The sequence below is a fragment of the Rhincodon typus genome, chromosome 4 (assembly GCF_021869965.1).
Source record: "Rhincodon typus isolate 14 chromosome 4, sRhiTyp1.1, whole genome shotgun sequence".
NCBI lineage: Eukaryota > Metazoa > Chordata > Chondrichthyes > Orectolobiformes > Rhincodontidae > Rhincodon > Rhincodon typus.
The window spans coordinates 107,582,107-107,599,284 of record NC_063335.1 but is presented as its reverse complement, the minus strand read 5'-3'; the positions used below and the strand labels follow the sequence as shown (position 1 = coordinate 107,599,284).

Genomic DNA, 17,178 nt, shown 5'->3' with positions numbered 1-17,178 from the left:
ACCAGGTACAGGCCATTAATCAAAATTAGTAGCAATTATCCAAATACTGACCCTTGCAAGACACTAATTAATTCTTCCCTCCAGTCCAATTAATTATCTTTTACCAGTACTCTCTGCTATCCTGTCCTTTTAACTATTTCCCACACTGCAATTGCAACTTTAAATCCACAGGCTTCAGTTTTGCTAATATTGCTGTTACCATGGCACTTTATCAAAAATATTTTTAAAACCTACATGCAAATCAGACATGCTACCTTCATCAGTCCTCTGTGTTATTTACTCCAAGAACCCAAATCAAGATGGTCAGGCACAATGTCTTAAACAAATCTCTAATGGCTTCCTTTTATTAATCCATGATTTTCCAAGTAGCAATTTTGTAAAAGATTTTTAATTGTCCACCTTGTGTTTTGTTATCCAGATAAAATAATACCTTAATAAGCCACGTGTCTATTCTTTGGGAATGTTGGCATGGAACAGTACCTTTATAAAGAACATGAGAAGAATATACATTTTCTGTCCACCTGAACTATAACAAAGATTTAAAATTTTTAATCTGTATGTGCCACATTTAAATGAAGTAAATTGTTTAATTTAATGAATTAAAAATGATTTGAAAATAATTTTTGAGCAATGCATTAAATTACAACATAATTCTGATACTGAACAGACCTGAGCCAATAGAATATTGATAACTTCTTCTTCATTTTCATTCATTTCTTCTTTAGAAACATCCTCCTTGGAAAGGCTAGCAATTTCCTGGGCAATCTTAGTTTCACATTCCTGAAAGTGGATAAATGCAACTTGACAAAGTCAATGATATACATAGGGTATAGTTTCTGGTGAGTCATAATATTCTCTTGCTTATTCGATTCCCAATGGTATTCTTCAATTACAAATGTATAACCTTCACAAACAAATGAGAGATCATTGCCCATTTATTTAAAACGAATTACAGTTCATTTCAATAAAAAGAAAAGACAAAGAAAGATCTTTTACATTCGGAATGCAACTTGGACACAAGCACCAAAATCTAACAGGGCAACACACTTACGTGTAATGAAGTGCTAATTTAAACTTCCAGATTCACCCTCCAGCATTTCCGTATAAACAACCAGCAGAAAAGACTGGAGACAGCATTTAAAGTACAAGCAGCATTCAATTTAAGCCTACATCTTTAGGCTTGCTGAATTTTTTTTTTTAAACATTTATTCACGGGATGCGGCATTGCTGACTGGGCCTATGTTTACTGCCCATCCTAATTGTCTTAGAGAAGGTGGCAGTTAGCTGCCTTCTTGAACCATTGCAGTCTATGCGATGCAGGGACACCCACAGTGCTGTTAGAAAGTGTATTTTGACACAGTAACAGTGAAAGAATGGAGATTGTAGTTCTAAGTCAGGATGGCAAGTGGCTTAGAGGGGAACTTGCATGTGTTGGGATTCCCTTGTATCTGCTGCCCTTGTCCTTCTAAGTGATAGTGATTACAGTTTGAAAGGTGTTGTTGAAAAAGATGGGTAGTTGCACATACTTGAGAAAAACAAACTTTCTTTAGGTTGCTATTTGGAGTCATACAGCACGAAATTTTTCTAATCTACATTTGAACCCATCTGGCGGCTGAATAGGTCAAGAATTGGATGCGGAAAATATGGAAGATCCATCCTATTAATGATGTGGTAGCAGCTCTAGGATCTCTTTGGGATTGTGACTGTAAGATGATTGCTATATCACAGGTGCAAGAAATAACTGGCAAATTTAGGAACCAATTGTGGAACACATGCAAAGGATACTTTCTGGAAAACATTATCTACAGGACTAATGACAAAAAGTAAAATAATGCTGATACAAAAACAAAAGAACTGTGATCAAAATGAGGATGGAAAGCACAAAATAAGCCCAATAATAACAGCAAAGAGGGCAGATGAAACCAGTAGACAGTGTCATAGAGTTTTTCAGAAGTACATTGAGAAAATACAGCCAAAAGCAGGAGTGGCTGCATTAAAAACAGATTAGTGTATAGGAACATTGCAGAATTATTAAATTAATACTGTGCTTTGACAATGAATTTAAAATAAGATAGCAACTTTCAAGTAGAATCTGGAACAATAGAACAAATAATCTTTAAATTCAAATGAACAAACAAGTTATGGAGAGAAAGGAATGGGTGAAGGCGAGGCCCAGAAAGGAAGTGGAAGGAGGGAGGCTAGAGACAGGATAAAAGTATATAAATCCTAAATCATACTGCCAAGATTCATTCATATCAGCAACATAATACAAGTGCAAATTTTATGAGAAATATTAACATAAACATCCATTTGTGACTCAAAAAAAAATAGCCTGGAAATTTCCAGTTTACTGCAGCACCTTACAACACACAAGCAGAGGTTATCTTATCTAACCATCTCATAATGGACACAGCCCCTTGAAGAAAGGGATGTGCTGCTCAAACTCACCTGCCTTTTTGCTTCACGCAGTTTACGTTTTAGTGCTGTTAAAATTCGCTGCACCTCCCACAGTCTCTCCTCTTTGGATAAGTCTTTGATGCCAGCTTGTAGGTCTCTGTGCAAGCAATTCAACAGAAATTCCTAGAGGGGCAGAGTAAAAGCTCAAGAGGGTCTTATCCCCAACCATATGAATCCACAAAAGGAGTTCCAAGATTCACACAGTAGGACAAAATGTTCTAGTGCAGGGGCAAAAGATAAAAAAAAACTAATCAACCTCTAAGTTATGGCTCACTAGGATGTTTGGAACTTGAACCCAGATCTCCTGGTCCAGAGGTAGGGACATTACCACCGTGCTACCAGAGCTTTTTGGTATCAGCACATCCAGTAAAAGAAGCAAACAAGCAGCTTCCTTCCGAAGTTTATTTCCCTTTAATTGCTTCACAAATACAAGTTCCCCAATCAAAAAGTAAAAAGTACTCTGGTTCCAGTATCTTCGATAATGTCACATAGTACCAGCCTCTAGAAAACGTGAGTATGTTACAAAGGAAATTAACATATTGCCTTCAACCTGGTGCCAAGGAAGTCAAAAGGAATAAAAAAAGAGAAAATTTATAGATCAAACTACCTAAAAGTCGATAACTTATAATGGAAAATTCATATCCAACATGATGTGGAACATTACTACACCAGCAGGGTACACCACTATAAAGTTTTTGATTAAATCTGTTAATTTTTAGAAGACATCTTTAAAGATTCACTTGTTTACTCCTTCCCCCAAGTTACTCTTCTGTTGTGAGAATGGATGTCCCTGGGTCTGTGCCTCTCTAACCAAATATAGTACTAGGTGGTTTGGCTGACTGCACCATTTTGCGCGTTAATAATGGTGTAATGCCCCTTGGTTGCGAGCTTTATGGATTAGTTTTGCCTCCATTAACTCAATCTTTATTTGTCTTCCTTGCAATCTTTAAAAAAGGGAAGTACAATCGAAAAAGTAATAAGGAACAAATATAAAAAGGGAAATAAAACCACTGAACTCACAAAAATTCGAGTGACAAGACACACTTGTTTGGCACATTCGTGGTGTAGATAGGATTGTCAAAGTCAGGAAAGCATGGGCAAATCTGCTTTTTGTTGTGAAACACTGCTTATTATTTCATTTAACACTTTGGTATTATTGTCAGTACTTAATATTGATTATAAGTGGAAATATTTCAAAGCTGAAAATACTTAGTTGCATCAGAGAATTCACATGCGCATTTACTTTAACTACCAACATCTGCAAATTCAAGTACTGTCTAGGAAGCAACCATTTGGCCCATTGAACCCATGTCAGCTCTTTACAAGAGCATCTTAACTACGCCAATTCCAACCCATTCCTCTACCCCAAAACTCCTTTCCTGTCATCCATCAAACTTCACCAGATCCACTACCAGCCCCCAACACACACACACACACACACACACACACACACACGGTGCTAATGCAATTTTCTTTTGAAAATGACAAGGGAAAAAATATCCACCCACTCTTGCAGGCCAAATACTCCAGATTGCGACTACTTATCGAACTTTGGAAAAAAAAAGGCTCTCTTTGGTCATGAGCTGTCTTTTTGAACTGCCTCAGGGATAAACTGAAGTTTAGTTAGGGAGGGGTTCGAGGATTTTGACTCATCAACAATGAAGGAACAGCAATAGTGCTCCAGCTCAGGATGATGTGTAGCTTGGAACAGAAATTTAGGTTCTGGTGTTCCCATGTCCCTGCTACCCTTGTTCTTCTGGTGGCAGAAGTAGCCAAGGACATCTAGGGACATACAATAAATGCTGGCCAGCCAGTGTCACCCATGAATGAAAAAAAAAAATCACTGGATATTCATTAGAATCACCAGTCAATTTTTCCCTTCGTAATACAAAAACGTTGAAGCACATTTCAGCAATCTTTCCTATATATTATCTTCCATCTGCTAAATCAGCAGAGGTTTGAATCAAATCTAAGAACTTTCTGGTTTGCAATGATCAGTGAAGCAATAAATGATGCCTTTTTTCCGTAGATGCACTGAATGGGCTTAAATTCCTAGCTTTACAATATGCCAGGTTTATTTTTAAACTAACCAATCAAGATAATATTTCAGCTGACAGTCCTTCAAACAAAGTGAGAAATCCAAGAAAACTGCACAGAGACTTCAGACGAGTCCAACGCATGAAATGAGAGGGTAACAGTGACATAATATAATAATGCAACTTTGTTGTTTTCTTCTATTTGGTCTACAAGATACTCTTAGACATACCTGCCGGCGAATTTCTTCCTTAATGCTCTCTTGCGTCTCAGGCAAGGCTGGCATTGTTGCCACATTCGACCAACGAAGAGGTTTTACGACTGGTTTCAGCTCTATTTCCCCAAACAGCTCTTTAACATGAGTGAAAAACAGGTATAGCACACGATTGCTGATCTACAAAAGAAAGGGCAAGAATTATTACATGTTCCAAACATGCCTGTGAACATATGAACATTTAAATTAGGACCAGAAGTAGTCAAGGATTTTCCTTGCCTAACGTGCCCCTGTTGAAGATGCAATCTCACAGTTGGATACAGTTCCACAAACAGCAGAAATCCTCAGTAAAAGCAAAATACTGCAGATACTAGAAAGCCGGAAAAAAGACAGATAAAATTGCTGAAGAAACTCAGCAGGTCTGGCAGCACCCGTGAAGAGAGAAATAGAGTTAATGTTTTGAGTCTAATGACTCTTCTTTGAAACTTTGATTTTCTCCAGCATTTTCCACTGTTATTTCAGAAATCCTCAGTACCCAAGTGATCAATTCCGACATCAATGCTCAGAAGGAAAATGTCCAATTTTCCAACTCCAGACCATAACAACAGCATTTGTAAATTACATTTTGAGGTTACTTAAAATGAAAAAACATTAAGGTTTTGTGTAGAATGCATGTCAATAATTATTCTTATAATATATTCAAATAAGTACTGTCTTCTATGAGCAGATTAGGTGGATTGGCCATGCTAAATTATCCAATGTGCAGGGATGTGCAAATTAGCTGGATTAGCTGTGGGAAATGCAGGGTTACAGGGATAAGGTGGGCTGGGAGAGGGGGTGTGGGTCTGGGCAGGATGCTCTTCAGAGGGTTGACGTGGACTCAAGGGCCAAATGGCCAGCTTCCACACTATAGGGATTCTATGATTCTATTAAATTGCGTAACTCTCACACTTCGAAACAGGGGACAATTGCATATCTTGATAGCAAACATACTTTAGCCAAGGTATGCCAAGGATACATTTGAACATATGTATCAACTGTCAGAGAAACTCTGTACTGGCATCACAGGATTGAATCTACCCAATAATGCTGTAAGCAGTGGCAAGGTGCCAAACCATGGTAGGTTCCCTCTATAATCCCTCAAAAAACCAAACAGCATTGTGCAAACTTAAAGGGCACCCCAACTCATTCAAAAATCTCAATTCACAATCAGAAATGCTGGAAGTATCGAGAAGGTTTGGCTGCATGTGTGGATAGAAAAACAGAATTATTGTTTTAGGTCTGTATCATTGCATCAAAAATGATTTGGAATTTTCTGCTTTAAATGCAGATTTTCAGCACCTGCAGTGTTTTGCTTTTACATGTCATCATACAGTCTCGTGCACAATGATTTATATCTTCATTAATTGAATGTGGATGTTGCTGGCAATGCTCCTTGAAAAGGTACAGGTGATCAACCTTCTTGTATTGCCAGAGTTTATTGTAGTATGGTGTGAAACCTATCTGTACTTAGCTTTCTGGTAAATCTGATCCCTGTAGGTAATCCTTTGAATTACAGGCATTTATTTGGTTCAAGAATCAGTACTTACAGAGTGGGGAGAAGAGAAAAAAAATTGTGCTGGCATTGTTAGTTATGACCTAACACCAATACCTTCACGTTATCAGAAGCTTAGACAGTGCTTTATTTCAGCCAGTAAGATTGACTTTCAGTTAAACTATGGTACCAATATATTACAAACAAATATCATTCACAGGTTTTCTTCCTCATCTCCTGTCAACCACCGACCCAGAAAAAAAAATCTGGCTGTGCCACTGACCACTTTTATATCAATCAGTAGGATTTGTTTCAGCAATGTGAAACAAGTACTCCCATCTTTTCAGATGGTTTAGACATTGGTATTTAATGCCTTATCTACACCCATCTATTGAATCTTTACTTGCCCCATTACCATGCACTTACGTCTTGCACCAATGTCCTTTTATAGATCTAATCTCTCCGGGCATAGACCTCCTTTCTTGTCCACTTTTCTTATCTCTGTACTTGGTTAAGATCAGTCAGATCACTAATTTTCTCTTACTACAAAACAGTCATTGACCTGAAACATCAGCTGTTTCTCTCCATAGGTTTTGTCTGACTTGAGTATTTCCAGCATTTTCTAATTTTCTTTCAAATTTCCCACATCTGAAAAAATATGCTTTTGTACATCAGGATCATGCCATCACACACAATGTCGCAGTGAATTTAAGGAAGGCGTGAGATAATAATGGGTTATGGTAATATCATAGATAATAGCTGGACAGATAGAGCTGGGAGGAATAATGCCTTTGACCAAGAGGAAAATGAAGTTTGACACGCAGAAGGCATAAATTGATTGATGCCACAGTCAAAATTCTCCTGAGTTTTGACTTTGCCTCACTTACTCCAACATTACTCAACACACAGTTCATCCTGCATAAATACCCACTTCCTCAAATTCACTTTCCTCACCTTCACCTCACACTAAGTGCAAAAATCTCAGAGTTCTCTCTCTTAATGTGGAAGTAATGAGTGCAGCTATCTCTACCACTTCTCTCCACATCCCCACCTAGTTCAGCTCTGACTAGCCAGGTTCTCTATAATTTCTTTGCTATGAAACTCAACCTGTACTCTCTGTGGAGAAGACAGTATTGTCCTCTGTACCCTGTGGACAAGGCAAGGAGGAATAATACACCACAATCTGTCACAGGAATATAAATTATGTAATTTCAGTCTGATTAGCACAGTAGAAGGCAAAATATTAAAAAATTCAGGACGGCTTTGACTGTGTTTGGCATCAATCAATGTTTCCCACTTATTTCTGCATTTCAAACTTCCCGTTCCTCTTGAGGTCAAAGACATTATGCCTTCTAGCTCTGTCCCGATTGTGTTCAAACTTCACAATTCAAATCCTCCCAATTTGGTTTCTCTCCTGTGCACAGAACCTAAATTGGTACTGATGTAAATTGTGTCTATTCTTCTTAGTGATATTACCATAGGACATTATTATCTCACAGCTTCCTCAAACACTCTGCAACATTGTGCGCAATGGGATGATGCCATTCTTCTTCAATAACTTTCCACCATTGTTCAATCTGCTCATACTGACCAACGGGCTCTCACGGTATCTTTCCAAACACATCTACAAATAGTTTCTTATATCATCCCCAAAGTGAGCTTTCAAGAGTCTGTCAATGACCTTTGGATCCTTTTCAGCACGCTGCGCCTAAAGATCAATGTCCACAGGAACAGGGCCAGCTTCCAAACTTATATTGGAAACACCTGGCAAGCAAACACAACATTAAGTACTTTCTGCATTGGCAATTAATTCCGGCTACTTTTTAAAAGCTCAATCATAGGATGGCTGTGCCAATGTATATGGACCATTCTTAACTGCTCTTGAGAAGGTGGTGGTGAGTCACTTTCTTGAACCATTATAGCTCATTTGATATAACAAGGTGTAGAGCTGGATGAACATAGCAGGCCAAGCAGCATCAGAGGAGCAGGAAAGCTGACGTTTCGGGTCTGGACCCTTCTTCAGAAGCTGATGCTGTTTGGCCTGCTGTGTTCATCCAGCTCTACACCTTGTTATCTCAGATTCTCCAGCATTGGCAGTTCCCACTATCTCTAGCTCATATGATGTAGGTTACCAATAGAGCTGCTGGATGTTCCAGGATTTTGACCCAATGATAGTGAGGAAACAACAATATGGTTCCAGGGTGGTGTATGGCTTGGTGGGTACATGGAGTGCTAGTGTTCCTATATGTCTGTTACCCTCGTTCCTTCTAGGTGGTAGAGGTTATGGGTTTGGAAGGCACAGTCAAAGGAGCCTTGAACTGCTGCATTGCATCCCATTAGCTTTCTCAATGCCGTAAACATCTGCTTAATTTCTATCAAGTCTTTGATAAATCACAGCTTGCTGCAACTGAATATCAGAAACAACAAGGCCATTACTCCCAATCCTTCCATGAAATCTACAGGAAGCCACTGGGTATCCTTTTGGTTTATTACTTTAATATCCTTTTTCACAAACCCAGATGTTTTATTTTTCCACATCCCACCACATACTAAATCCAATTTTTCAGTATCCACCTCCACCAGTCCATTAATATGCACTTTTTCAATTAAATTAAGTTTAAACTTGGCTCCAAATTTTCTTAATCTATTCCTCCAAACTATCCTTATTACAAACATCAAGTCAAAGCTACTGAGAATACCTGTCAGAAGCCCTAACCGTAGGAAGGAAAGTCACTAGCTAGCCATTAAACAACTACAAGTATGAAGTGAAGCATCACTTGGAAGATAGAAGATATGGAACTTGTGAATTTCAAAAGACAACACTGAAGCATTTTGCAACACTGAAGTGCCTAGTGGATGATCTTTCTCAACCTCCTCTATAGGTTTCCAGCATGTATTCAGGCTAATTTTTTTTTTCTTTATTTGTTCACAGGATGAGGGGCGTCACTGGTTAGGCAGCATTTACTGCCCAACCCTAATTGCCCAGAGGGCAGTTAAGAGTTAACCACATTGTTGAGAGTCTGGAGTCACATTGTAGGCCAGACCAGGTAACGATGACAGTTTCCTTCCCTAAAGGGCATTAATGAATCAGATGGTTTTCCCAACAATTGCCAATGGATTCACAGTCATCATTAGATCCTTAATTCTAGATATTTATTGAAATCAAATTCCACCATCTGCTGTGGCAGGATTCAAACCCGGGTCCCCAGAACGTTATCTAAGTCTATGGATTAACAGTCCAGTGGTAATACCACTAGGCCATTGCCTCCCCTCGATTTGTCCTGTGGATATTGGGAAACAGCTGAAGGCAACGGATACTGGAAAAGCCTTGACAACATTTCAGCAACAGTACTGAAGACCTGTGCTCCAGAACTTGCCACACCCCTAGCCAAGTTGTTCCAGTACAACACTGGCAATGTGAGAAATGATCCTGTACACAAAAAACAACATAGATCCAACTTGGCCAATTGCCTGCCTGTCAGTCTACTCTCAATTATCTGTAAAGTGATGGAAGGTATCATCAACAGTGCTATTAAGCAGAACTTGCTTAACAATAATCTGCATAGTGACACTTAGTTTGAGTTCTGCCAGGACCACTCAGCTCCTGACCTCATTGCAGCCTTGGTTCAAAGATGGACAAAAAGAGTTAACTCTAGTGGGAAAATGACAGTGACAGCCCTTGATATCGTTTGACTTTGGTATCAAAGAGTCCTGACAAGACTACAGTCAGTGAGAATCAGACGAAAACTCTCCACTGGTCGAAGTCATACCCCACAAAAAAGATGAGTGTAATTATGACAAGAGCAGCAGACACATGGGATCACCACCACCTGCAAGTTTCTATGCAAGCTAATCACCATCCTGACTTGGAAATATATTGTTATTCATTCCAACTCCTGGACCTCCCTCCCCAATAGCATTGTAGGGTTACCACCACCTTCTCGAGAGAGATTAGGAATGGGAAATAAATGCTGGTCCAGCTAGCAAAGCCCACAGCCCATGAACGTTTTTTTTTTTAAAAAAATCAAAACTCATCAGCAAGTGGATAAATGCTATCATTCACCTGAACCCAATAAAACCAATGAATTAAAGAGAAGGAAGTAAACAGGTGTAAGACAAATAAAATTTGTAAATGTCACAAGGAAAGATGCTGATTGGTGGCCCTGCTGCACAGGTTGATACACCACTGCACGTGCCACATATTTCACTACCGGACTGGATCAAGTGGCTCACTAAACCACTTGCTGCCTGAGGAAAGCAGTGCAGATTTATCAAAAAGGGATAAAACATAAATCTGAAATAGGAGAAAGAAAGGATAAGTGCAACTACACCCTTTTTAATTCACATCAAATTCTGTTACAATTTTAATAACTGTCTGAATCTATCAATGCTTCCTTTGGTACCTGAACAGTAGGGCTAAGAACAATAGAAATATTCTGGATGTTCATTTTTGTTTCACTTTCTTTCTCAATGATATGGTCCATATGGATGATCAGCCAAGAAAAGAGGAGGTAATTGGATACAGGCAGTTCCTTTAGCAGGCGCCGGCATTCCTGGACCTTTTCACTGTCCGTGCCTTTTCCACACGCATCCTCAAATCGCATTATGAGCTCCTTGGTAAGTACATTTTCAGGCAGCTCACGAAGGTATTGTTTCAATAGGCTGGCCACCGTGTTTGCATCATAATCCTCCAGATTTGGAGACTCCTCACGATCGTACACAGCTTTTAGTTCATCAACTTTTGATTTGGTACCTAAGTGAGGAATAGCAATGAAAAAGAATTTCAATTTTAAAATCTCCATGAACTGGAAAAAATGAGACACCTAATAAATAAAAACAAAACTAAAGAATCTGTCAAAATCATGATATGGATAATGTGCTAAATGATAATGAATTTTGATACAAAAAGCTTCTTGGGGACTCTATGGCCTGATAGATGGGAGCATCATCTTTCACCTCAAACAAGTTCAAATCCAGTCCAGGCTGAGGAATGTCTGTTCAAAGGTTTCAAGGGACAAAACTGTTGAGAAGTATCAACCCAGCTCTCAGTAAGTGGTAATATGCTGAGATAGTATTCCAAGACATTCCAAGGATGCTTTTTGTGAGGTGGGAAGGACAAAACAAGGCACTGGTGTCATGGTGAGAAATTATCACCTATCATGAATCGTAAAATGAAACCAAAAACTGCTGGAAGAACACAGAACATTTATAAAAATCTAAAATGACTTTTGATTCCAGGAGTTTATGTGAACATTGTTTACAGTTCTCAAGATTGCCAATTGCATTGGATACCTACAAAAAATTGGGGAAAAAACAGAAAATAACAAGAAATTCCCTACATGACAGTTAAGTAAAAATGCTTCACAAAGTTATTACCCTGCAGATCCGCCTAATTTTAAGCCATTTACGTAACATAACATGTTGACATTTAGACACACTTATCAATTTGTTAACTAAAGCTCATGATAATACCAACTGTGGGCAAAACGTAGAGTCAATGATTCAAGTCCAGTGACTCTTCATTATATCTGTTAGCAGCTGGGAAATGTGGCATTTATACTGAAAATGAGGTTGGGGACCAGGTACGAGGGTTTGGACTTGGAACCCAGAGAGAGAGAGAGGGGGATGGGGGAGAAAGAGAGATAAAAGGGATAGATAAACAAAGAGTCTATGGAAAGCAACTCATATAATGTAAAAACAGGCCTATGAGTACGTGAGAATGTATGACTATAATAAAAGCAACCCATGTCATAACAGGACCCGGTGTGGGGTGGGCATAGGTGAATGGAATCAGGCTTGATGTTATTGAACGCAATTGAGTTCCACAGGCTGTACAGTCCCTAAGCAGAAAACGAGATGTTGTTCTTTAAGCTCATGTTAAGGTTTGCTGTAGCATTGCAGCAGGCCTGTATCAGAAATGTTGGTGTGGGCACAGGGAAGAGTTGAAGCGGAAGGTAACTGGAAGCTTGGGGTCAGTTTTGCGGACAGAACATTGGGTGACTGCTTTGCAGAACATCTGTCTGTGTTTTGTCTTCCCAAGGTATAGCAGACCACAATGTGAACAGCGAATACACTAGACTAGATTGAGTGAAGTACAGGTAAATCGCGGTTTCACCTGGAAAGTGTATCTGAGGCCTTGGATAGTGAGGAAGGAGGAGGTAAACAGACAAGTGTTATAGCTTCTGCGACTGCCTGGGAAGGTATGGGGAGATGTTGGGAATGCAGGAGTGGTGGTTTAGGGTGGGAAGGATTCCTGTGGAAAGCTGACAAGGGAAGGGAAGGGAATGTGTGTCTGGTTGTGGCACCCTGCTGGAAGTGATGAAAACGGCTGCTTACAGGGTGGGGGTGGGGGTCCCTATCATTGATGCTGGAGGAAAGGGAAGGGGTGAGGGCATAATTGAGGGAAATGGCTTGAACACAGCTCAGAGCCCCGCTGACCACAGAGCAGGGAAGACTCGATTCAGGAAAAAGGTGGACATTTCTAAGGACGTTTTATGGAAGGTAGCATCGTCAGAATAGAAACTGGGGGAATGAGATGAGTCCTTCCAGGGAGCAGGGTGGGTGGACATATAATCAAGGTAACTGTGGAGTTAGTGGGTTTGTAATGGATATTGGTGGCCAGTCTATCTTCAGACATGAAAACAGATGTCAAGGAACGCAAGGGATGTGTCAGAGATGGACCAGGTGAAGGTGAGAGCAGGGTAGAAACTGGAAGCAAAAACTGATACTTTTTTTGTTTTATTATACTGCCGACTGTACCTATTCTGGAAAACCTCCTCATTTCACGCTTTTGTACGGCCTCTAAAAGTTGCACATGTTCTCCTTCCTAGAAGTTTTAGTTAGGAACAGGTGCTAGGCTCAACAAGTACAAACCCAACTGTTTGCAAAAAAAAAAATCAAAAGAATCTCATTACTCAGTAACACATGAAAAAAACTGGCTATCTTGTAAAAACGAAAAGAACTGTAGATGCTGTGAATCAGAAACAAAAACAAAAATTGCTGGAAAAGCTAAGGAAGCGTGGCAGCATCTGTGAAGTGTAGAACGGGCGAGACGCGGCGAGAATAGAACGGGCGAGACGCGGCGAGAATAGAACGGGCGAGACGCGGCAAGAATAGAACAGAATAGAGGAGACTAGAAGAGAACAGAATAGACGAGGCTAGACTAGAACATAATAGACTAGAATAGAATACAGAATAGCCTTTATTGTCACGTGCACTCGAATGTGTGCAGTTAAAAGTGTATAATGTCGCCCCTCCGCGCCATCTTAGGTGCAGGGTACCTAGGTACAGATATTTTAAGTGTCTCAGAGTTAACGTCTCTGCTACTTCCTCAGACCTGCTATCCCACAGCAGAACAGTTTATAATATAAAGTCTACTATAACGTCAACTTCATATTCTTTCTGGTCACCTTTACACAACAGACATCTCCAGTACTAACCAAACCTGAACATTTCTTTTTCCGGTACCAGGAGCTGATGGAATGTCAACATACACCTATTTTAGGTAGCTAAATTGGTTAACAAGTCAGAAGAAAACACAACAGAACATGCCTCAAAATATCTGAATCAGTCAAATCTTAAAATTTTACATCTAATAACATTTTCATTTACTACAATGATGAATGTGTTTCACCTTAAATCTTTTCTTAATCAAGCATTAGACGCTTTACACAGGTCTAGTAATACCAGATATTAGCAGACACAAAAAATCTACATTTGAACCTAAGACTATGCTGCAGGTTGTCAAAATCTCACAATACAACCCATGATGGCTTCTATTAATTATGGACATTGCTCTTTGCTCTTTGCTCATAAGTCCCCCATCCACAAGTCCATTAAAACCTTATTTTTTACTTTCCATTACACAGTAACATGAATACTGATCAGGTACACCTAAAGGTAACATGAACCAAACTTAAAACCGAATACAGAGCCATTAGGTTCTTAAGGGCAACTATCAACGGAAAATAAACACCCACAACTCATAAGTGAATTTTTTAAAAAGTACCCTAAGTCCCCAAGTCCAGTCTCAATTTGAATGTAATGAATTACTTGTGTTGAATTAATCTGACACATACTAGATAGAAATAAATCAAAGTTTAGCTATGAAATCAAATTTGTCTAAGACAGCTGATGGACTCTAGTTCAATCAATTCTTTTGAAGAATGAATCATGACTGTACATTACAGGCCAACAATAAAATCGTTAGTTCCTTCTCGTAACTGATATAGAATAAATAAGTTAGAAAAGAATAGCAGGTTACTTAGCACCTGCAAGATCTCCCATAGATGCTGAATTAAATGCAGATTTAATCTCTGCTAACTTTAAGACATAGTAGATTGCCAGTTTGTGGATATAAAGCTTCACCTTATACAACAAACACACACCTTTATTCTGCTAACACTGCCCAGCTCTTCTTTTTCAAAGGCTTTTGGGGATTGCCAACACTTCCATTTTCTCTCAGGCAATTCAATGTTTCAAAGAAAGACTGAACACTCCAAAAAACAGTTGAAACTATACCTGATACCCTATAAATGCCTTCACACTTCATGCCACAATTCTCAATGTAGTCAATGCACTCTCGAAAAACTGCAGGTAGCTGGATGCCATCGTATAGCATAGTCCTCTCAGCTGCCTCAGCCAAAGGAACACCAAAGACAGGCCTTAGAGTAGTGTTAGTATCGACTGGAACTGCTTCCTGGTCAGGAACAGGCTTTTTCTTTTTCTTTTTCTCTTTCCACTGTTTAACAACATCTGCTGCTGTAATATCTTTGGACTTTTTTTCCTTGTGTTTTTCCTCTTTATGTTTTTCTTCCTTGTGCTTTTCTTCCTTTGGCTTCTCTTTGATCTTGAAGTCTTTTTCTTTCTTCTTGGAGAAACTAGGCTTTTTGAAGACATGGATACCCTTTGGCCGTTTCATCTTTGATGGGCTCTCTGCTTCGTCACCTGAGCTGTCCTCTTGGAAGGCTGCATACCCCTCAGCTACAAGAAAAAGAACATTAATCCAGTTATTGCTTTTATGAACTACAACACCCTGCCCGATGCCGAAAACCCCTTAGCCTAAACATTTTATTATGCTTCTCTGCAACACCAGAAGATTGTGTGAATCATACACATACGTTACTCTTTATACAAGAGCCTCAAGATGAGCATGAGTTGGCTATTTGGTCTCTAGACAGCAACAGTATCAGCCATCGTACCAACAGCAATGCAGTGACAGTCCTATTCTCAGGAACTTACTTCCTCTAATAGCGACAGGACAGCATTTAAAATTCAATATATTTAAAATGTGTAGGGATATGAATGGATATGCTTTATCCAAGATTCATCACTGATTTGCCTGAAAAACAAAGAGGTTTTGCTAGCCAGACTGCTGCTCCCGCTATTAGAAGGCTAACAGTGTCAGTAAAAACACATCCACACTCAGTAGGGTACGGAAGCCCTACTTCCATCAACAGGAAGCTGGCCTTCCCACCTCCAATACAGAAGTAAGGAAGAGACACGGAACCGAAAAGTGACACAGGCAAAACAATTGTAAGAACAAACAAAGGGAATAAGACAGAGATATTGCCTGCAGGAAAAAAAACAATGTTGATGAGAGGTCAGGAGGTCTGGCAGCATCTGTGTAGAGTGTTAACATTTTGAGTTCAATGATTCTTCTTCAGAACTGACTCAAAACATGAATTCCTTCTTTCTCCTAGATGCTGCTAGACTTGCTGAATTTCACTAACATTTTCTTTGTATGTCAAATTTCCAACATCTGCGATATTTTGTTTTTATTCAAATATTCCCAGATCTTGCAGTGCACAGTCAGATATTGAAGAGGTTCCCTCCGACGCACCTCAGCACAAGTGAACACCTGGGGGTACAAATGCAAATTAGTTTCCATTTCTCACACCAGCCCCATACTAAATTAGGGACAGTAAGTCCGTTTTGCTAGGCCCTATGTCTAAGTCCTCTTGGAATTGGATTCAGATTAGTCAAATATATTTCATGCAGTGTCTCAATAGGTACCAAGGAGTTTGAACATGTCACTTTGGAGCTGAATGTGATTCCACAGTTACAAAAGGCAGATTAACCTGCCATGTCACCTTCTATACCACCGAGACTTTGTCATCATGCATAGGTGACAGTCTCGAGATGATTTCACTGCAGAGTTGCCACACACACATTGCACAGTTAACATACCATAATCCCAGGAAACATCAACTGTTACTTACTTCTCTTTTCTTTCTTTTTAAATTTGCCTTTTTTCTTTGTATGTTCCTTTTCATCATCAGACACTATGTCAACAGACTCATGCAGGCCTTCATGAGGAGGCGAAGGCTCACCAGTACGATATAGTCCTGGAAATTTTGTAGGACTAATCTCCTCTGAGCTTGGTGTACGAGCCAGACCACTGCCATGTTCAGCCCTGCGGTGTTCACTAGGACTGCTCGTTGGAGGCAGGAAGCACTCAGTCATTGTTGCTCCTAGGAATGTTTCTCTTTCATTACCTGTCCATAACACCTGTTATTGAAAAGAAGAGAAGTATTGAAAATCAAAAAGAAAATTCTTCTGTAACATACAATTAATTACCAAACTTTTCAGCCCTTGTTTCCTGCAGGCAGCAAGTAGTGATGGCATAACTTTCCAGATACTGTAGCTGAATTCACAACAATTGGCTGATCTTTACAAATAAAAGTAATACTTCACACTAGTAGCAAGTCAATGTTGACCCTGTTCTCAGAAATTTCATGCCAGTCAGGGTTTTTGAATAGTAGCAGAAGCGGTTTAAGATCCTACTTAAAATGGCAAATACAAGTTTCAAAATATGAAAAGATATGCGTTACATCTTTCCCAAGGCTGAATACTGATGCTTCTCAAAAACAAAGGGGAAATTTTATTTGTAGCAAGGTGCAGGGCTGGATGAACACAGCAGGCCAAGCAGCATCATAGG

General features: G+C 39.5%; 1 protein-coding gene across 1 annotated transcript in view; it reads right to left on the bottom strand.

Moving 5' to 3' along the window:
• The window catches only part of ralbp1 (ralA binding protein 1), a 37,768-nt gene that overhangs the window by 5,273 nt on the left and 15,317 nt on the right, over positions 1-17,178 (bottom strand). Inside the window, exons 2-7 of the mRNA XM_020514848.2 lie at positions 16,460-16,748; positions 14,760-15,221; positions 10,643-10,992; positions 4,724-4,885; positions 2,449-2,580; positions 670-780 (exon numbers count right to left, since the gene is read on the bottom strand). Coding sequence (XP_020370437.2) covers positions 670-780; positions 2,449-2,580; positions 4,724-4,885; positions 10,643-10,992; positions 14,760-15,221; positions 16,460-16,703 — 1,461 coding nt within the window. The 5' untranslated portion in view covers positions 16,704-16,748. The remainder of the gene's footprint in view (positions 1-669; positions 781-2,448; positions 2,581-4,723; positions 4,886-10,642; positions 10,993-14,759; positions 15,222-16,459; positions 16,749-17,178) is intronic.